General features: G+C 47.5%; 1 protein-coding gene across 2 annotated transcripts; it reads left to right on the top strand.

The window, feature by feature from the left end:
* Positions 1–10,521: 10,521 nt before the first annotated feature.
* XCR1 (X-C motif chemokine receptor 1) lies at positions 10,522–15,815 on the top strand. Of its 2 annotated transcripts, none has more exons than XM_066351061.1 (2): positions 10,522–10,630; positions 14,648–15,815. In XM_066351061.1, the coding sequence occupies exon 2, from the start codon at positions 14,665–14,667 to the stop codon at positions 15,676–15,678; it is 1,014 nt and encodes a 337-aa protein (XP_066207158.1). In that variant the 5' UTR covers positions 10,522–10,630; positions 14,648–14,664; the 3' UTR covers positions 15,679–15,815. The 2 variants fall into 2 exon arrangements, with proteins under 2 accessions (XP_066207158.1, XP_066207157.1); XM_066351060.1 differs by lacking the exon at positions 10,522–10,630 and adding an exon at positions 12,457–12,508.
* The last annotated feature ends 6,662 nt before the right edge of the window (positions 15,816–22,477 follow it).

The raw sequence follows: 22,477 nt of genomic DNA on the forward strand, positions 1-22,477 counted from the left end.
GCTCTTGTTTCTATTTCATTCAGTGTATTTTTTATTCCCCTCAAAACTTTTTGATCCTTGGATTATTTAAAAGTATGCTATCTAGTTTCCAGTAACTCACTTGGTGAAGATTTTCAGACACAGTAAGTAGGTTCAGTATTTTATTATATATTTTTTTCAGATGGTGATTTCATAGTAAAGATGTGCTACAAAGAGAACCACATCTTTTGTTTTTGAAGGAGCCTGGAACTTTGTTAACATGGAAACATATGAAACCACACACACATGCACGCACGCACATACACACATGGCATTCTTATACCCATGGTTAACCAGGAGAGCTCAAACTCTCATTTTCAAGAAACAAGGCTGAAAGCAGACACCCCAGTAAACAAGAAACAAGAAACAAGAAGAGGAAGGAAATAAGTATCAGGTCAGCTTTGCACCTCTAAAAAACTTATGCCAAACCAGAAACCTCCAGCGGAAATATCAGAGATATTTCAGAGCCTGGATTGACAGCAGAGGAGCTGTGCCTCTTGTGGGTTAGCAACACCTGCCTCTAAGTCAGTGTCCTCGCCACCTCCCACCATCACTGCCCCATCATACCAAGATCAATCCATTCATTCCACTTTGAAAAGTCAAAAAAAAAAAAAAAACCCACAACACTACACTTAATACAACAGTGGAATGGAAATTCTAGGGACTAAAGATGTATCAAAAAGAAAGAGTGTCCTGCACAGCAATTCAATGCCTGATAGATAATAACTCACTTCTCAAATGGCATGGACGGAGGAGTGTAGACATATTGTATTTACATTTATGTGCACTGCATATAAACACATAAGTATGTTTATAAAGTCTTTCCCTATCCATCGGATAACTATTTCTGTCTTCCAGTTTTTATGGTTTCATTTCTTACACTTAAACCCTAAGCTGTGGCTTAATAATACATTTCCATATCCATTGGATAACTATTTCTGTCTTCCAGTTTTTATGGTTTCATTTCTTACACTTAAACCCTAAACTGTGGCTTAATAATACATTTCCATCCTTGAGAGCGTCCTGGGTCACTCAGAAGCTGCGTCATGGAACGTGATCATTGGACTCTGAGCTCCAAATGTTGAATGCGAGAGGGAACTTCACCGTTTCCATTTAAGATAAAGGTACCCAGGCAGCTTAGACCAGAGCTTTGCAACTTCAGCACTATTGCTATTTAGGTAATTTTCTTTCATAACAGTTTGTCTTGTTTGGCTACATCCTTGATCTCTACCTGCTAGATATCATTAGCTTCCCCTCAGTTATAATAGCCAAAATTTCCTCCAGACATTGCAAAATTGCTCCCAATGAGAGCCACATGTTTAGACATATGCCTTCTCACTTCCTGCACTGGATGCTGTAAAAGCCATGATGCCTGGAGCCGCAGCAGCCATGTTGCAATCATGAGGAATGATGCAACAGAGGTGCTGCGGCTGGTGTAAGAGATAGAAAGGGTCGTGGTTCTCGATGACGTCGCCGACTTGCTGCATCAGCCCTAGAATTTTCTTCATGAGGGAAAGGAGCAGCCTCCCACTACTTAAGCCAGTGTAGCCATAAGCTCTGTTACTTGCAGCCAAGAGTGTCCTAGTGAATCCACTGATCCCCTTATTCCTCTACTTAGAACCCTTCACTCTTTCTCCATTCAGGATAAATTTCAAACTCCTTAACTCAGCACCCAAGGGCCTTTGCTTCTGTCTCCTCATCCCTGACCAGTCCTCTCTCTCCCTTTGAGCCTCAGTAGAGTCCTTGGAACCAGCCCTGATTCTCACATCTGCCGGTCTTCGCCCTGCCGCGGCCTTCCTCCTCCTCCCTTCCTGTTCACTTCTACCACCTCTGAAGACCTAGCCAGGTTCATCTCCCCCGGCAAGTTCTCCCTGAGGCTCTATGTGGTGGTTTTGAAACACAGAACCCAAATTATTTAACACTCCTCTAACTGAGAGTGGTCATGTGTTTCCTCGGGCGGCAGTGTGGGCCTCTGCGGCTTCTTGTACTCTGAGCACCACCGCGGAACGCTACATGACTAATCCGGGGGGAGTGTCATTCTTCGGCACACAAGGTGACTTTCGTGGTGAGGACGTGCAGTGCGTGAGCTGAGCTGGCCAGAACCGAAGGCATCGGGGAACCTGACTCAACCCAACCAGTGGACGCTGCTCATCTTCTCAGCTTCAACCACTGACAGCCCTGCCTCGTACACCACACCCCTCATCTGCTCTGAACCCCCGGGCGGGCCCAGGGTGTGCACTGTGGCATGTGTTTCTCTACACCTGGCATCTGCCCCCTGGAAAACTCCTACTCATCCTTCAGAACTTCCTTTGTCAGGATGCCCCAGGAAAGCCTTCCTTGCCTCTCCGAGGCTGGTGTGCCCAGAGCCAGTCCCTCACATCATACTTACCACGCCGCATCCTCATTGCCCCTTCCCATATCTGGGAACCCCAAGCATCTTAGGGGCAAGGAAGATAGTTTATTCCTTTTTTAGCCCCCTGCACCTAAAATAATGCCAGGCCTGACGTCACATAGTCAGTGAGGTGGATGCTGTAATTATCTGCAGTTCATATAGGGAAACAGAGGCACCAAAATTATATACATGGGCACTGGATCCTGAAGTCCGAGTTTGAACCCCAGCAGCCTAGCTCCAGAGCCCACGAGGCTAAACCTTACACTACCTGGTTTCCATCCGCAGAACCGTCCTAGACACTTGTTACAAAGGCGGCAGCCTGAGCCCCCCCGGAAGAGCTTATTTCTCCAGGTCTGGGTAGGCCCTGGGAAGCTGCATTCATTAGCAGCCCCACATAGCAGTGCCCACACCAACTTCCCGCTCAGAAATGATGGCTGTGTCCCCAAGAGCATAACGAATGCCCCAGGTTCCACAAGGTCTAGCCTTGATGTGTGCCTGTCTCACTAAAATCACAAACACATCCTATACTTACTCTTCTCCAAACTCTGTTCTCTCTGCCAGGAATGCTGTCACCCCCACCCGCCCACCAAAGCAATAGAGAGAGAAGAGGGGCCCCCTCTGCTCAGGATGAACTGGCAAATGCCTGGAGCCCCAGGGACATCCCCACAGTCCCCCCCCCCCCCCAGAGACCCGGGAGCAGACCAAGGGGCCTCGAGCTTCTCAGATGTCTGGTTAGTCATTAGCACAACCAGAAATGGGCAAAGGCTCCACTGAGAACTCTCTACGCTTGGAGAGCACGCCCACCAGGGCCCAGTTCTCTCACCGCACACCTGGCTGCCCTCCGGAGTGCCCCACAGACAGCACTGGTGATTCCAGATGTGCTTTGCTCTGCCTGGGACACGTGCACCCTGGGAAGCAAGGCGGTGTGGGACCAGGGACAGCCCCAGCCAGCCGCTGGTCCTGCCCGGCTCTCAGTGTGAAATCCCTCTCTCCAAACCCGCGCGCGCGCGCGGTCAGTCGGGTGGGCAGAACATGCTTTTCAGGAAAGGGGCTCTAGGCAGGAGTCAGTGAGTGAGCTGCCACCCAAGGTGGAAGGGGTGCCGGGTGAAGGTTCGGCCCGGGGCCCAGAGCAGCAACTCAGCTGCCAGAGCTCTGCTAGGAAGCGGCAGGCCAGCCCTCGGGGGGGATTTCCCGGCTGTGCTGCAAATGGAAGCTTCACAGAGAAGGCACCCCCTCTCCAGCCACATCAAAGGTGCGCTGCTGGAGAGCTGACAAAGCTCCCGGTGCGGTCGCCTTCATGCGTTATCTGCGCGTGGGGGTGCGGGCAGGATGGAAAACAGACTGGGGTTTTCCCGTCACCAGTCACCAGTGCTGCCTGTTCCGACCGCTGCCTGCCGTGTAACGAGCCACCCAGATGCTTAGAATGCTTTAGATGAGAACCGTTTTATTATTTCTCCTCATTTTGTGACTCAAGAACTTGAGCGGGGCTCAGCTGGGTGATTCTTTTCCCTGTAGCTTCAGCGGAGGTCTTCGGTGCCCCTGAGCTGGCCTGGGTTTCGGTGGAGGAGGCGGGAGAGCTGGGCCTGGCCCCGCCCACGTGGCCTCAGCCGCGTGGTGGCCTCAGCCGCGTGGTGGCCTCAGCCGCGTGGTGGCCTCAGCCGCGTGGTGGCCTCAGCCGCGTGGTGGCCTCAGCCGGCCTGGGTTTCGGTGGAGGAGGCGGGAGAGCTGGGCCTGGCCCGCCCACGTGGTCTCAGCCGCGTGGTGGCCTCAGCCGCGTGGTGGCCTCAGCCGCGTGGTGGCCTCAGCCGCGTGGTGGCCTCAGCCGCGTGGTGGCCTCAGCCGGCCTGGGTTTCGGTGGAGGAGGCGGGAGAGCTGGGTCTGGCCCCGCCCACGTGGTCTCAGCCACGCGGTGGCCTCAGCTGCCGCAGCCTCTGAAGCTGGACTTCACAAGCTGTGGTTCCCGGCTCCCAACGAGAATGTTCCAAGGGATCCAGCTGAAGACTGCCGGGCTCCTGATGACCGACAAGTCCCAGAATGTCACTTGCGCTGAATTCTATTGGTCAGGCTAGTCCCTAAGACCCACTCATGTTCAAGAAGAGTAAAATTAGACTCCACCCATCAATGGAAGGAGCAATAAAAAATTCATACTCATATTGATTCTCCCACACGGGAAAAGAACTAGAAAACGCTTGCTAGCTCAACTGTGGGGGGTTTCCACTCCACACGTGTTTGCTGAGCTTCTGATATGTGCCAGGCGCTGTCCCGGAAACAGAGAGAGCAGAGAACAGGACAGGAAGAGGTGTCTGCCTTCAGGAGACTGTCGTCTAGACGACAGTCCAACCAACAGTTACACAGTGTCTGGTATAATGTAAGTGCTCAGTACACATCGGCCGCTGGCACTATGATTGTTAAATAAACCATTATCGGATAAAAAATTTGCCAAAAGCAGAGCAATGCTTTGAAGAATGACAAGGTGCAAAAGGATAAAATGAGTCGTCAGGTAGCAGCACCCTTAGGACGTGATGCCGGTCCAACTCCGGGGTGAGGAGAGGGGAAGGAAGAAGCAGCAGTCTGGAGGAGCCTCACACAGCAGCTTAGATCCGAGAAAATGCTGGCCAGCCCAACGGGCAGTCCCAGGGCAGAATCCACCCTTAGAGGAACGCTGGTTCGGGCAACAGTGCAAGGGCCCTAATACCCTCCCAAACTCAGTCGCTGGCTAGAAGCAGCAAGAGAGTGGCGCGTGGCCTCAGGGGGCGTGGTGGAGGCAGCTGGGGCCACCAGTCAACCACGCACCCTACAGATGTCCCTGAAGGAGACCTGAGCAGGCACTTCCATGGCTGGCGCAGGACCTCATGCCCATTGGCCTTGCTGCCCAGGGGCCTGCATCTCCTCTAGGAAGGTCAGGCTTTCATGCTTTGTGGCTTTAGGAAGTTCAGAACTATCTACCTTCTCCTGAACGTAACTGCGCAATGATAAAGCCCAGAGGTCCCAGAGGTGTCCTGGTCCTAATGCCACTGCTTCATTGGTGTCTATGTGTGATGAGCATTGTCAATATTGGTCTCTGGCTAATTAAGACCCCCCCCCAAACCTTGTGCCACTCCCTCCATGGTTCATGGCCACACCAAACCCTGCCCTTGGGGGCTCCAGGAATGGACCACCCCAAAGGAGATATCCTCTATGCCAGACTCTCCAAATCCAGCTTTGGGCTGCCCCCAGTGCTGGGTGCAGCTGGGCCACTGAATCAAAGCCCTCAGTCCAATGCTCAGATTCACCCACCATGCCCAGAAGCCAGGAGACGGGGGAAAGAGGCCCAGGCCCTGCACACTCATGGCTCCTTCCAGCACCGACCACATGACCTCCGTTCTCTGCACCTCTCACCTGCACCTACCTTCAGCCTCCACAGGCGAAGGCTGTGTCTTCTGATTCTAAGAGGCCTATCCCAGAGGGTCCTTGGAACCCAGGAAATAAGGCGTGAAAGTGGCCCTTGTAGGTCAGGCCAGATAGCAGACACCAGGCTTCAGCCCCAGGGGTTCTCAACAAATATGTTGAACAACATCCTGTAAAAGAAAGGCAAGGGAGCACCAAAGGATGAGCTCAGCAGAGGGTTTTAATAATCAAGCGTATGTACAGGATGACTCATTCTGTGGGTACCAGTCAGCCTTTCTCCAGATGCCTCTCTTATTGCTCAGTGGGCTCATGAGGAGGTGGCCACAGTGCTAAGGATGGAGGTTCTGCAACATGCACTCCTCTCACCAGTCTCTGGTGCTATTTCTCTCATGGTCAGGACTCACTGGCCCAGGAATGAAAGGGAAACAGTGAGAGGAGCTCCACTATTACCAGTAGTGATTCATTAGCAAAATGTTTGCTTCCTGTTCCCACAACCCTATGCTCTGCTCGTCTGGAGGTCTTGGATCCAAAGGGAGGAATGCTTCTATCAGGGGACATAACAATGATTTCGTTGAACTAGATGTTAAGATGGCCATCTGGACACCTTGGGCTCCTCTTGCCTCTGAATCAACAGGCAAAGAAGGCAGTCACTGTCTTGACAGCCGAAGGAAACTGACCTGTCACTACACAATAGAAGTAAGAAAGAATATGTCTGGAATACTGGCAGTTCCTCAGCATGTCTCTTAGTACTTATTCATTGAAATGTGAGTGGTCCAGGTTTTAGGAATGAAGGTTTGGATCACACATCAGTCAAAGAACTATGGGCCCTGGCTGGTTGGCTCAGCAGTAGAGTGACGGCCCAGTGTGTGGAAGTCCCGGGTTTGATTCCCAGTCAAGGCACACAGGAGAAGCGACCATCTGCTTCTCCACCCCTCCTCCTTCTCTTTCTTTCTCTTCCCATCCTGCAGCCATGGTTCAAATGTTTCGAGCAAGGTGGCCCTGGGCACTGAGAATGACTCCATGTCCTAGCCTCAGGCACTAAAAATAGCTCAGTTACCAAGCAATAAAGCAGCAGCCCAAGATGGGCAGAACATTACCCTGTCGGGTCTTGCCAGGTGGATCTCAGTTGGGGTGCATGCAGGAGCTTGTGTGTCTGCTTCCCTACCTCTCACTTAAAAAAAAAAAAAAAAAAGAACTATGACAGCAAAGGTGTGACAAGAATCTGGAATAGATAGTGGAAGAGGTGGCTGCAATGTGGCCAGATGTGGAAATGAGAATTGTAACTGTTATGAGTATATCTTCTTTATTTTGTGATATATATATATTTGAGCATCCTGCCCGGCTGTTCGTTTGCTCAGAAAGAGTGGCGGGTACCCACACTCTCACTCGTGTTATTTCCAGACAGCTTCCGGGTTCAATGCCCTCCAGCTCAGCCTGGCACATCAAATTTGCTTGTTGATTTTGGAAGGAAAATCTTAATTCTCTGATCCCGGTTTTGGAGACAGAGAGGTAAAATGCTTTTACTTTTAGTCTATGTGACATGCAGCTTGCATTTCCCACTTCTAGCAAAAAGGTTCCTAGTCACTTTTCACTTTTATTCAACCACCCCATGATCACTACAAGATTTTTTTTTTGGGGGGGGGGGTTCAACTTTATTGAGGTATGTATAAGTCAGATTATTTTTTTTATCTTTTTGTTTCTGTTTCTCTCATAGAACCTGGCTTACACATACCTCAATAAAGTTGACCCCCCCCCCAAAAAAAATGAGAGAAACAGAAACAAAAAGATTTTAAAAAATCTAACCATTTGAGGCATGGCTGCAGGACGGGAAGAGAGAGAAAGAGAAGGAGGGGGGTGGAGAAGCAGATGGTCGCTTCTCCTGTGTGCCTTGACCAGGAATCAAACCTGGGACTTCTATACACTGGGCCGTCACTCTACTGCTGAGCCAACCAGCCAGGGCCCATAGTTCTTTGACTGATGTGTGATCCAAACCTTCATTCCTAAAACCTGAACCACTCACATTTCAGTGGATAGTACTAAGAGTACTATATACATGTGTACTAAACAACAAAATTTTTTCCCTTTCTTACCCTAACGTAAGATATATTAATAACAAACAACTTACATTATGTATTAAAGTTACTGGATATCCAGAAAAAGAATGAATACCACCCAAGAATTTTGCAACCTATCTGGAGAAAGGATTAGCACACTTTCAGCTGTATGCAAGATAGTTGTATTACGTTAGGTAGCGGTATGACTTTGTTATTGTAATGTGTGTACGTGTTATTATAAATGTATCTATAAATACATGTATATTGTAAATGTATATATTTATAATTTATGTTATACATATGATTTTATATTATGTATAAATATATAAGTTATAAATATGTATTTATAAATTATATCTAAATATCATATATATATGTAGAGATTATTTTTTTTATCTTTTTGTTTCTGTTTCTCTCATAGAACCCTGGCTTACACATACCTCAATAAAGTTGAACCCCCCCAAAAAAAAAATCTTGTAGTGATCATGGGGTGGTTGAATAAAAGTGAAAAGTGACTAGGAACCTTTTTGCTAGAAGTGGGAAATGCAAGCTGCATGTTACACAGACTAAAAGTAAAAGCATTTTACCTCTCTGTCTCCAAAACCGGGATCAGGGAAATAAGATTTTCCTTCCAAAATCAACAAACAAATTTGATGTGCCAGGCTGAGCTGGGGGGCATTGAACCCGGAAGCTGTCTGGAAATAACACGAGTGAGAGTGTGGGTACCCGCCACTCTTTCTGAGCAAACGAACAACCGGGCAGGGTGCTCAAAGCTCTGCCCACTAGGAGGACTCCCCTTCACTGCTGTCCTGCAGGAATGTCCCAGAAAGCAGCTGCAGGGCTCCTCCAGTGGACCACCTTAGGGTAGTGTCTGCAGGTCACACAGAACGATCTGTCAACCTGACATGCGTTTTTGTCTTTTCTATTCATCTGGACATAGGGAAGCCATTGTGAGGTCATAAGTGCGGGGCTGGGAGTGAGAAAGCAATATAGCAAGAGTAGGGGCCATGGGCATTTGGGCCACTTCCTCATGTAACTTACTTGTGCTTTCAGAGTCTCCTTGATCCCAGTCTCGCATCTAACACCCCCGCTTGATGATGGCTTGGTGGGTCACACAGAGGTGGAAAGGCTGCCTCTACTGGCAGGTTAAGGGTCCTATACCCCCAGCTTACTTGAGATCTTCCCATATGTTCCCCTTCCAATTTCCAGGCTCTCCTTTTTTCTCAATCAATGACCTCCCTCTAATAAAAGACACCCTGCAGGGCTGTAGATTTTATTTGCATTATAATTTGGCCACTGCAGGTTGAAAGATTTGGTTTCCAGAAATCTCAGCCTAGTGGCCACAGGAGATAGGATTTCTCTAAGGACAGATACAGAAGTTTGCAAGTCACTTATACAGAGCTTGAATGGACCATCTGAAGCCCTGAGCTAATCCTTTGTTTTGCTCACTTTCTCTAAGACAGTGGAGAGCCACCAGCCCATGTCATTATGTACCTGAGTTTAACTGAAGTGTCCTAAGGTATCATATACATGAATGGTATACCCAAGAGGATGAAAAATGTCTGTCCACATAAAACATGCACATGACTGACCTGTGGCGGCGCAGTGGGATAGGGCATCGACCTGGAACGCTGAGGTCACCGGTTCAAAACCCCAGGGTTGCCTGGTCAAGGCACATATGGGAGTTGATGCTTCCTGCTCCTCCCCCCTTCTCTCTCTCTTTCTCTCTCTCTCTCTCTCTCTCTCCCTCTTTCTCACTCTCTCTCTCTCTATCCTCTCTGAAAATTGAATAAATAAAGTCTTTTAAAAAAATGTACATGAATGTTCAGAACAACACAATGCATAAGAACCAAAAATGGAAACAACCCAAATATCCTTTAACTGATGAATGGATCAATGAAATGTGGTTTATCTATACAATGGGATTATTCAACTGTATTATGTAATCAAGTATTCAACTATATAAAGGAATGAAGTACTGACACATGCCACAATATGGATGAACCTTCAAAACATTATGCTAAGTGAAAGAAGGCAGACACAAGAGGTCACATATTGTATAGAGTCACTTACATGAAATGTCCAGAACAGAGAAATCCATAGAAGACAGAAAGTCAATTAGTGGTTGTCAGGGAATGGAGGGAGGTGGGGAGTGGGACTGATGACTAACAAGCACAAAACTTCTTTGGGGGGTGATGGAAATGTTCTGGAATTGGAGAATAATGGTGATCATACAATTGTGAATAGACAAAATACTTCTGAATTCTATAATTTAAAGTAGTAAATTTTATGTTCCATGAATTTTATCTCAATACTAAATAATCCTAACTATATATAACTAGTACATAAATCAAATACAATTTTTGATAAGATAAAAATACAACTTAAAAGATATATTAGCCTTTAACATCCCTTCTAACTCCAAAGTTACTTGAATCTCCCCTTGGAGGAACCCAGGGCTCAGAGGACCTGTATGTTATCCGACCCACCTGCCTGTGGAGATGAGATGGGTAACTAGCGCTTGACTGTGTGACCGGTGCTGTAGCCAGGTTCTAACATGAGGTCTAAGACGATAGTAAGGGTGTTGGAGGTGGATCAAATCAGGAAGCCTGGTGGTGGGAAGAGGAAGGATTAACAAAGACTTTCCCTTCTCTCTACACAACAGTCTTACCCCACCCTTCTCCAACTTACCTGGTAGGACAGTTGTTTCATTTTCATTGAGCAAAATCTGAAAGCCCCATTTCTGCCTGAAGACACATGTAAAGGGGTGAAGCTATAGGTGAGTTCCTTTAAACTTGTGTTTTTCTCTAATTTTAATAGCCTATACTGAAAGGCAGAAACTGTGGGACGAACTGAAAATACGACACTGGTGTGTTCCAAGAGAAAAGTGTATTTTAAAAGTGCTTGGATACTAGATGCAAGCGGGCTGAGACCAGCCTAAGGGTGTCAGCCCCAAGCTGCAGGAGCAAGCCTTAGATATAGGGGTTCAGGGTTTTGCTGGCATGGGGTTGTCTGCACCTGGGCAAGCTCAGATTAGCACATCGGGGTTTGTGGCTTTGGTTATTGACTTAACAGTGAGCAGGAGAAGGGGAAATCCTGCTGCAGAACACAAGTTTTTCGATGTATCATAGGCTTGATGTCCTTGGTAAATTCTGAAGACAGCCAAGAGGTCAGAAATCTCTGGGGAACAGCTGAGACCAGAGCCTGTGGCTAGGCTTTCACAAACAACTATTGTGATTTAAACTCCCCTAATGGTCAGGTCCATCCCCAATGCAAGCTTTCCCTGACATCCCTGAAGGTAAACTTTTTGCTGCATTTCAAAGGGAAGGCCAGGAAGCCATTAAGAGAGAGACTAGGAAGCAAATGACTAGGAAGCAAATTAACTACAACCTTGCACTACTCTCCCTGGGTGGAGGGAGGTTGGGTGGAAGAAATCTTTACCAAAGAAGTTGACCTAATGGGAGTTGGATGAAGGGAATTTGAGTTTTATTGGGGCTCTGGATTCAAAAGGGCCAATTTAAGCCTAATGTTTACCAGGAATTCTTAGACTTTGGTGGTCATTGGAACCACCTGAAAAGCTAGTAAATATGCATGTTCCTGAGCCCTATATCCAGAGGCTCTGATTCCATAGGTCTGGGAGTTCCCCAAACCTGCAGTGCTAGAAAGCTGGTCAGTAGATGGTACTTGCAGTAGAATTGTAGTATATAACACTTTTCTTTTCCTTATGCTAAAGTAAATGGAGGTGTTTATTTGGTTGCAAGTCCTTTATGTAAGGTGGGTTTTGTTTTTTTGATTTTGTGGTGTTGTTATTGGTAGTTGGATAATTGAGAAGTGTGTCTCTCAATCCAAATTATGTTGTGGACCAGGAAGATAAGTTTATTCTCTTCAAGTTGAGTGGGCCAAGGAGATAGGGAAGGAGAGCAATGACAGGCAAACGAGAACCAAACTAGAATGTAACCCAGAGTGGTTGGGATCTGGCGACATTCACCTTTGTACTAACAAGGTCTTCCAGGCCCGTACCCATGAGTGCCTCCGAAATCTTGAGTAAATAAGTAAATAACCAACAGAAAAGTGGAGTGGTTTTTGTAGATGCCCGATATTCCCTTTATTTCTCATTTGCTGAAAGTTTATGCCATGACATAAAAGCATTTTGACAGTTGTGTCAAATGCTTTTCTGAAATTATCTAAAAGGATCATATAGTTGGGTCGTTATTCCGTTAATATGGTGACTTAAATTGATTGATTTTTCAAATATTAAACCAATCTTGTATTTCTTAGATAAGCACCACTTGGCCATGGTGTATTATCCCTTTTAAATATATTGCTGGACTTGATTTGCTAATATTTGGTCAAAAGGTTTTGTTCCTATGTTCAGGGGATTTTGGTCTGTAAGGGTTTTTAATTATTATTGCAATATTTTTGTCTGGTATCAGGATTATGCTGGCTTCATAAAATGGTTTGGGAAGTATTCCATCTCATATTTCAGATAGTTTGAATAAGATTAGTGTCATTTCTTCTGTAAATGTTTGACAGAATTCACTAGAAAAATCATCTAGTCCTGGCGGTTTTTTGTAGGGAAACTTTTTCTATAGTTCACTAAATTTCTGTAATAAATGCAGGACAGTTCAGTTTACTATGTCATTTCATGTCAGTTTTAGTAAGTTGAGTTTTTAAGCTTCTTTTTAATTTCATTTAAGTTGTTGAATTTGTTAAGATAAAATTAATATGATATTTCTTTGTCATTCTTTTAAAATCTCTAAGATCTGTAGCAACAACCATTCTTTTATACCTGCTGTTGACAGTTTCTGTTCTCTTTTTGGTTTTCATAATCTAGCTAGTTTTATTACCTTTACAGATTTTTTTTTTTTTTATTCTTGAGAGGCAGGGAGGCAGATAGACTCCCAATTGTGCCCTGACTGGGATCTACCTAGCAAGCCCCCTATTGGGCAGTGCTCTGCCCATTTGGGGCCTCTGTTCTATTGCTTAGCGACCAAGCTATTTTAGTGCCTGAGGCAGAGCCAATGAGCCATCCTCAGTGCCCAGGGCCAACTTGCTCAAACAGTTTGAGCCATGGCTGCAGGAGGGGAAGAGAGAGAGAGAGAGAAGAGAGAGTGGGAGAGATGGAGAAGCAGATGGGCACTTCTCCTGTGTGCCCTGACCTGGAATCAAACCTGGGATTTCCACATGCCAGGCCATGCTCTACTGCTGAGCCAACTGGCCAGGGCCTACAAATATTTTTCAAACAATTAGTTATTGTTTTGTGTATTTGTTCTCTTCCTTATTTTCTATTTCTTTACTTTTTATCTTCATTACTTACTTCCTCTATTTACTTTGGGTTTATTTTGTTCTCTTTCTAGTTTCTGAGCCACCGATTTTAAATAACTGATTTTCAAATTTTCTTCTTCCTAATTAAAGCGTTTAAAACTACACAATTTTCTCTAAGCACTGCTTTAGTTGCAGCCCATGAATTTTGAGATGTCCTATTTTCATTATTATTTAGTTCAAAATATTTTATAATTTGCCTTGTGATTTCCTCTTTGATTTATAGCTTCTTTAGAAAGAAGTACATTATGTACTTCCAAATTATTAAGGTCTTTCTAGGTATCTTATTGTTATTGATTTCTAAATCCTTTTGAATGCTTTATATAAATATAATTTTATTTCTCTGCTGACATTCCTTATTTTCTCATTCATTGTGGATATTTTTCCTTTATTCCCTTGAGCATTGTTATAATAGTTGCATTTTCATCCTAATTGCAAATTCCAACATCTTCTAGATCATCTCAGGGTCAGTTTCTTGATTGTCATTCGTTCTGAGTATGGGCCATATGTTCCTATTTCTTCATATGCTGGGTAATTCCATAACTGAACGTTATGGAAGCTGTGTTGTGGGGACGGGATTCTGTTTTGTTCTTCTGCAAAGTATTGATTGTTTATATGTTGCTTGTTTGTTCAGCAGGCAATTAACTTGACTGGTCAAACTCTAAACTCCATCTCCCCTGAACTGGGCAGCAGCTCAAATCTCAATTTAGTTATTTTTAGCTTTCGCTGGTGCCGGCATGATTCAGAGAGGTCAGCCAAACATTTCTATGGCAGAGATATGCCCAGAACGTGGGGCTCTTGTTCTTTATCCCTAAGAGAGATGTTTGCTCCATTAGTGTCATCTCTGTTTGGCCCTGTCCCAGGAGACAGCGTGGTTTTCCAAACAATCTTGTCATCAGGACTTCCACATTTCACGGGAGGAAGTAAAGGAAGGAGTGGAAGAAGAAAGAAAGAAACAGAGAGAAGGAGGATGAAGGAAGGCAGACACAGTAAATGCTCACTAGATATTTGTTGACTAAAGGAGGGAGTGACTCTGGGATCGTTAGCTCTATGTAATAAATGAGAACCTGAGGTTCAGAAAGGTTCAAGAGCTTACTAGGGAACACAGCAACGGAGCCCAGATTTGATCTCCAGTTTTAGAGTCCAGTTCCACTTCTTTTTCCTACACCTAGGAGACTGGTCCACCTGGTGCTAGCCAAATACCCCTCTTCAAGGAGAAAAGGGACTTATGACAGAAGGTCAATCCATGCACTGCTTCCTCCATCAGGAAAATCCTGCTAAGAAAAAAATGCTAACCAAACTAAAGAGTGTGCTTAACGACTACTCCGTGTTCTAGTGAAAGTTCCTAATCTCCTTACAAATAATAATTCACCAACTGGCAGCTGGACCGTGGACCACACAGTACTGCAACTTGAACTCCCTTGAATGCTAGCCTCACCGCCTGGCTTTAACCTGTGGGTCTGTTTCATTTCAGAGGCTCTCAATGTCCAGATGGAGCCCTCAAGCACCCCGGGGTCCACCACGTTTTATGATTATGATCCTCAGAGTTTTCTGTGTGAGAAGCAGAGCTTCACCTTCGCCACCTTCAGCACCACCATCCTCTACTGCCTGGTGTTTCTCCTCAGCCTGGCTGGCAACAGCCTGGTGTTGTGGGTCCTGGTGAAGTACGAGAGCCTGGAGTCCCTCACCAATGTCTTCATCCTCAACCTGTGCCTCTCAGACCTGGTGTTCTCCTGCTTGCTGCCTCTGTGGACCTTGGAATACCACTGGGGCTGGGTGCTGGGCGACTTCTTCTGCAAGCTCTTCAACATGGTCTTCTCCGTCAGCCTCTTCAACAGCATCTTCTTCCTGACCATCATGACCATCCACCGCTACATGGCGGTGGTGCACCCCCTCTCCTCCCTGCGCGTCCACACCCTCCGCTGCCGCGTGTCGGTGACCACAGCCGTGTGGGCAGCCAGCGTCCTGTCCTCCCTCCTCGATGCCCTCTTCCATAAAGTGTTTCACAACTCGGACACTTCACGCTGTGATTATTCAGAATACAAGTGGTTCCGGGCCTCGGTCTACCAGCACAACGTCTTCTTCCTGCTGTCCACGGGGATTATCCTGTTCTGCTACGTGGAGATTCTCAGGACTCTGTTCCGCTCGCCGTCCAAACGCCACCACCGGACCGTCCGGCTCATCCTCACCATCGTGCTGGCGCAGTTCCTCAGCTGGACGCCCTACAACCTGATCCTGTTCCTGCAGACGCTGCTGAACCTGGGGGTCCTTCAGAGCTGCCGGGTCAGCCAGCAGCTGGATTACGCCTTGCTCGTCTGCCGCAACATCGCCTTCTCCCACTGCTGCTTCAACCCGGTGCTCTACGTCTTCGTCGGCGTCAAGTTCCGCAGACACCTCAAAAGTCTGCTCCGCCGCTTCTGGCTCTGCCGACCCCAGGCGCCCAGCCTCTCCCCGGCGCCTCACTCCCCAGGCGCCTTCCGCTACGAGGGCGCCTCCTTCTACTGAAGGGGGAGTTGGGTGCTGCAGGGTGAACGGACCGGGCCGAGGGGCTGCGGCGGGAGCCAGGAGAAGGGGTGCAGGAAGCGGTCCTGCAGAAGGTGCAGTGTTGGGGGCGCTACGGCTGCAGGCGTGGGGGCGAAAGAAATACATTACGATACATTACGCGCGCGGGGTTTTCCAAACAATCTTGTCATCAGGACTTCCACATTTCACGGGAGGAAGTAAAGGAAGGAGTGGAGGAAGAAAGAGAGGAACGGAGAGAAGGAGGGATGGAGGAAGGCAGACACAGTAAATGCTCACTAGATATTTGTTGACTAAAAGGAGGGAGTGACTCTGGGATCGTTAGCTCTATGTAATAAATGAGAACCTGAGGTTTTCAGAAAGGTTCAAGAGCTTTTCGGCAGAAATGTAGCTTCCCCACCTGGAAATTTTATATTGCCATCAAGAAAACATTTCTTGGATTCTGAGTTTATTATTCATTCCTTCGTTTATTTAGACACGGATTTCTTATCCTTGCTTTGTTCAGGAGGGTCGAAGACACGTACGGATTCCCAGGAAGGAGCACCCTTCAGGACTCGATGGGGGGTGGAAACTCCTTGCGCGCGATGACCGCGCAGATGCAGGCTGCCGGCCACAGGGCCTCTCCCGCTGCCGGCGGTAGTGTCGCCCCAGCTGATTTCGGGGAGCATTGGTTCTTGGTTCTGTGCCCCTCAGTGATGACTGGGTGAGGTTGTCTGCAGGACAGAAGTAACCATATCCTCAAATAAGCACAGTCAGAACGAAATCCGGATTCTAAACACCCACAACCAGACTGGCGACGTGTTCTGTATCACAATTCCCGTTTTGAGCACATGAACCGGCACTTGCATATTGAGTTCAGAAATCTTTTATGGAAAAGATGATTCAATAAGTGCTTCCTTCTGCATGAAGCATGTATGTGGGGGATGTAAAGACGAACAAGGTACAGTTGCTACTCCCCAGGTGCCAACAGTCCAGCTCTGAGGTCCCAGATAAGTGCCCTATTTCCCCGTGTGTAAGACGCACCTTCTTCCAAAAAATCTGGGGTCTGAAAACTGAGTGCATCTTACACAGCGGCTGTAGATTTTTTTGCTTGCATTTCCCGCTTTTTCACGCTTGTTTTTGCGCTCATTGTTAAAGACAGGGATTCCTCATCAGAACAGATGAGGACAAGCTAATGGATGGGAGTTTTGACGGTGATGAGGAGTTATATGAATTTGATGATGAATAAAACTTGCATTCAATAACTTTATGTAATACATATTTTTTTCAAAATTCGGGCCCCCAAATTAAGGTGCGTCTGATAGATAGGATCGTCTTAAACATGATGGGGAAATACAGTAAGCACCCAACTTGGTGAAGGCACCCAAGGTGAACAGTACTCCGAAACCTCATTCTTCCCAGGTGGATAGTGAGCTGACACTTCAGAGTCACCCCTTTCCGCTTCACCCCTCCCCAGTCACCCACCCTGCAGACCCAAGTCCTCTTTGAGCCCTCCACTCCCTTCCCCTCCACTCCCTTCCCCTCCACTCCTGTGGCCAAGTTCTGTGGACCCTGCCTTCCCAATATCTCTCTAAGTTGTTCTCGCCAATGCACGCCCGTGGGTTCACCCCCGAGTGGCCTCGCTCCCTCAGCGTCTTCCTGCTGCCCATCTCTCCGCACCAATGTCCTCTGCATTGAAACCACGGTGCACAAAACCCTTAGTGGCTCTTTATGACATCCAAACAAAGCCCCAACTCCTTAGCAAGTCCTCCAAGGCCCCTGCAACCCAACTGATTTTTCCATTCTTTTTTTTTTTTTTTTTTTTTTTTCCATTTTTCTGAAGCTGGAAACAGGGAGAGACAGTCAGACAGACTCCTGCATGCGCCCGACCGGGATCCACCCGGCACGCCCACCATGGGGCAGCACTCTGCCCACCAGGGGGCGATGCTCTGCCCATCCTGGGCGTCGCCATATTGCGACCAGAGCCACTCTAGCGCCTGGGGCAGAGGCCAAGAAGCCATCCCCAGCGCCCGGGCCATCTTTGCTCCAATGGAGCCTTGGCTGCGGGAGGGGAAGAGAGAGACAGAGAGGAAAGCACGGCAGAGAGGTGGAGAAGCAAATGGGTGCTTCTCCTGTGTGCCCTGGCCGGGAATCGAACCCGGGTCCTCCGCACGCTAGGCCGATGCTCTACCGCTGAGCCAACCGGCCAGGGCGATTTTTCCATTCTTACTCCACCCTGAGCTCCGACCCCCACCAGCTTGGGACCCAACCACAAAAGACCACTGGCTCGTCTTCCGGACATCTTTCTCCCGGTTTCCTCTGGGCCGCTGGCATGCTGTCACCCGGGCCTGGGACACTTGTCCTTCTGCTCCCTAATCTACAAGCTTCAGCCCAAAGGCCAGCTCCTTCAGGGAGTCCTCCCCGGTCTTTAATTCAGGAGAGCACTCCGGGTTGACATGTCACTCTGCTTGTCCCCTCCAAAATAGTGTTTGTTGCTTTCCACCACATGTCTTATATCACCACAGAACATGCCCTTTGAAAGGCCTGATCCGCTGTCTTCCTGTCCCATCCCGTTCCTTCAATCCTTCAAGTCCCAAGATGCATAGCCAAGTATTTCTTTCAACACATACAGCCATATCCTTAGGAGCACTTCATTAAGTACAATCATGTCCGTCTCTTTGCACTCCCAATAGACTAGGCCCCTGGAGGATCTTTAACCAAGAGTCTTCTCCTAATCCAGCTCCTTGGGAATCCAGGGGAAGAGGCATGGAGACAGAGAGGCCTAAACAGAAAGAAAGAGGGCCATCCTATCAGAAAGGAAGCGTGATAGAGACCAGGGACCATGCTCTGCCTTCTCTGATCACCCCCTTCACGGGCCACCACTTTCTGCTCCTCCCCCCCCCCCCGCACCCACCCACTGAAACCACTGTTCGACCTCAGCTAGACTCTGTGGGCCTATCCCTCCCCCAGCAGGTGAAAACTGACGCCCTGGACTCAGGGCTGCAGACCTGCCACACCTGGAGCATAAAAACCCCCAGCGGTGCCTAAGGAAGGTCCTTCCCCAGCATTTCCATCTCCACGCTCTCTCCAACAAAACAAGAAGAGAGAACGCTGGCTGACTTCCGCATAGGAACGTGCCTCCAAGCCCAGGGCAGCCCCAGAGCTCAGATGACCCCAGCCAGAGTGGAGTTTCCTCGAGGGCACAATCTGTGTTGCATGTCTAGAACCTTCCTTGATGCCCCACCGTATCTGTGGTTGGTTGAGTAAATGGATAGAAGACCCTCTTTTGGACATTTTTTTTTTCTACTTCCATTTCCTCTCTGACACTTGCTTATATTACATCTTCCAGTCAACTCCTGGTACCGCCTATGGGCTTCTCATGAATTCTTCTCTAGAGCCCACCAGCCCAGACATCACCTGATTTGTTCACCTCCTGATGGGTTTCAATCGTGAAAACTCCCTGTGATGCGACAAAGAGACTTGCAAGTATGGGAAGTCCAGTAGAAAAGTTTCCCAAGGGAAACTAGCTGAGAAGTCTGTTGGGATTTGAGCCCTGGACCCAAACCCCAAAGGTCTTTTATTCAACCACTGTGACCTTGGGTGTCACAGAGCCTCAGTGTCCTCATCTGTAACACTGTGTAACTGTCGGCAACACAAAGACGGACTCTACCCATACAATAGAGGTGTGCATGAGGTCATGTGTGTGAAGGTACTTGCTTTGTAAATCATTCCGCTCCAGACTAATATGAACGACTACTGAAATCATCTAATAAAAGCAGAAAGCATCATTGTAGTATATGCACAAAAAATTTCTACCCAGGATCATTACCTAAAATTCTTCAAAGTTCTCTGCTTAGGGGAGTGTTGGAGGACTGGGTTAGATTTGGGGCAAAGGAAGGGATACAGAAGAAAAATTGGAGGTAAAGTGTGGAACAAGCCCTGTGTGGGTCAGGATGGTGGGAAATTGGCTCCATTTAGGCCTCAGGCAAACTTGTCTGAGGCCAAGTCTGACCTGAGTGACCTGTGGCTCAGTTTTCTGTCCCTCTCTCTCCTCTGGCCTCACACCCAAGTCTTCTGTCTCCAAGACCCGGGCTTTTTTTCCATCTCATGATCCATGTGTGTCTGAACAAGGGCCTTCCAGAGAATAGCCCTCCCACCAAAAGGGATGATACTGCTTCCTGCTGGAAATTTCAGGAAACCTGAAAATTTGGTGAGAGATACTTTGCAGGTTTGGGGGAGAAGTTTGGGAAGGGGAAGAGGGTTATCCTAACTCCTCACCAAGTTGTTCTGAGTACAGAGCTACCCTCTCTACCATGAAGCCCGCCCAGATTTTAGGTGTGAGGTTGTTGCATTTCCTCCCACACAACCTCTCTAACCCCTACAGAAGGAAGTGAAGCCAGAGCGACCAGAGGAGGACAAGGGCGATCTAATTCTTTGATTTTGACCATTTCAGAAAATCAGTCTTGAGCATCACCCATAGCTAGAAGAAATGGGCGACAGATGAGCATGGAAAATTGGATGATTGCAGAGATTAGAGTTGGGGAGAAGAGCGAGAGGGGCAGGTGCAGACCTCCACAAGGTCCCTGACCTCATTTGTAGAGGGCCTGCTCTGTGCAAAGCCTGTGCTGGGGGGAGCGAGACAGCAAAGATGAACTAACCCCACTCTCAAGTTGGCCAGCCTCTAGCCACTCTCATTTGGGGAAATGTCCCCATAGGATTACTCCAGTCCCAAGGAATTCCTAACCCTTTTTCCAGATAACTTAGACGAACCCTCTGAACTAAGAGAAAATGACTTCACTTGATCATCCACACAACTGGGAATACTCACTTTAAACATGTCATTGAAACTATTCCAAGGCACTTTGCAATGAACGGTGGGACTCGGGGGAAGAAAGTACCCTCCTGTATCTGCTCCCTGCATCTTGATTGCAACTGGTTCAGCAAGCTGCCTCTCATCTTGCCCAATAGTAAGGAAAATGTGGGTTAAAAACAAGAACAAGAACAATAGCACTGAACATTGCGAATTCTTCAAAACATTTTCTGCTCATTTCAAAATTACAGGACCCACAAATGTTGGCCCCAACATGAAGAAGTCACCCCCCACTTTTCTGGTTTGGTCCTTAGCAAGATGCTTTCCCCTCTTCGGAGTTTCTTTTTCAACTTAACCAGAGAGGTTTGAACTCAGTGATCTCAAAGATCCCTTCCCATGATTAAAAATGAAAGTTTATGGACCTAAAGTGTCATGGACTGCATTTCTATTAGCATAGAGCATGTTAGATATTGAACTGTGTGCCACCCTCCCTCAAATTCGTATGTTAAGTTCCTAACCCCAGTACCTCTGAAAGTGACCTTATCTGGAAACAGATAAGGATTGCATATGCAATTAGTTAAGATAAAGTCACACCGGGCTGGGGCAGGCCCCTAACCAGTATGACTGATGTCCTTATCAAAAAGGGAAAATTTGGAGACAGACAGGAACAAAAGGAGACTGCCATGTGAAACTGGTGTTGTACTACCACAAGCCAGGGAACAGCAAGGTCGCCAGCAACCCCCAGAGCTAGAGGGGGACCTGGGGCAGATTCTCCCTCATGGCCTCGGAAGGAACCAACCCTGCTGGCACGTGGATCTCCAGCTTCCAGCCTCATGAACTGGGAGAAAATAGATTTCTGTTGTTGAAGCCACCCAGCCTGTGGGCCTTTGTTTTTGCAGCCTGAACAAGCTAATACAAAGCACACATCTCAGTGGGTGTGCGGGGGAATTCCAGTGCCGCTCAGACCCCCCGTGAGGTTTCATTGCCTACCTCGCCCACGCAGAAGACTGCACCTAACTAAAGACATGCAGGAGATTGGAAACTGACTTCCGCTGAGATCTACTCTGTGCTGGGGCCACACATTTCCACCTCGCACAGCCAACCTGTAGGGCGTCTGTTTCTCCACTCAGACCAAGGAGGACATCAGGACTCAGAGAGGTGACACTCCAACCCTCAGGGCATGGCTCTCAATCTGGGCCACATGCCAGATCACATGGGGATCTTGAAAGTGTACTGATGCTTGGGTCCCACCCCCAAAGATTCTGATGCAATTGGTCTGGGGTATTGCCTGGCCTCAAGATTTTTAAAGCTTCCAGGTGGTTCTAATGTAGAGCCAAGTTTGAGAAGCACTGATTTGGTGTATTTATTTGTTTGGTCACTCACTCAATAAATATCTAATGAGCACCTACTATGTGCCAGGCACTGTGCTGTGTGCCTTGCACACTTTATGTCACATTCTCACAACACTTTGTAAGGTAGGCATTGTCTCCTTTACCCAATGGGAAACAGGAGGCTTGAAGAGATAAATGACTTGCTCCAGTTCATGGGGTCAGTTAGACTCAGACCAGGGATTATCAACTCAGGTCTGTCTTGTCCCCAAATACCTACCTTTCCGTCACATCATTCTGCTTCACTAAATGATGAATGTGTCCATCAGGACTCTTTGCTATATCCACAGAAATCACCTCTAGTTGCCATGGCAGATAGAAATGCGTGGAAAATATATTGTATAGAATTGCATTGTGATTGTGTCAGAGACATGTCATGGTATCTGCAACTGCATCACAAAAGATTCAGCAGGAAAAAAAAAAGAAAGAAATGTGTATAATTAGACATTAAAATGGGAGGAAATAAAATAGAATTTAGACTCAAAGAAAGAGAAAAGATGCTGGACAGCTCACAAAACTGATGGGAAGGTGGCCCTGGCCAGTTGGCTCAGCGGTAGAGCGTCGGCCTGGTGTGTGGGGGACCTGGGTTCGATTCCTGGCCAGGGCA

This window comes from Saccopteryx leptura, chromosome 10, assembly GCF_036850995.1.
Source record: "Saccopteryx leptura isolate mSacLep1 chromosome 10, mSacLep1_pri_phased_curated, whole genome shotgun sequence".
NCBI lineage: Eukaryota > Metazoa > Chordata > Mammalia > Chiroptera > Emballonuridae > Saccopteryx > Saccopteryx leptura.

What these genes read in the sequence shown, in the direction of transcription:
- XCR1 (XM_066351060.1), top strand. Translation starts at nt 12,487, where the DNA reads ATGTCATTTCATGTCAGTTTTA. An exon ending in GTCATTTCATGTCAGTTTTA is followed by an intron (nt 12,509 to 14,647) that starts GTAAGTTGAGTT and finishes GTTTCATTTCAG; the next exon opens with AGGCTCTCAATGTCCAGATG.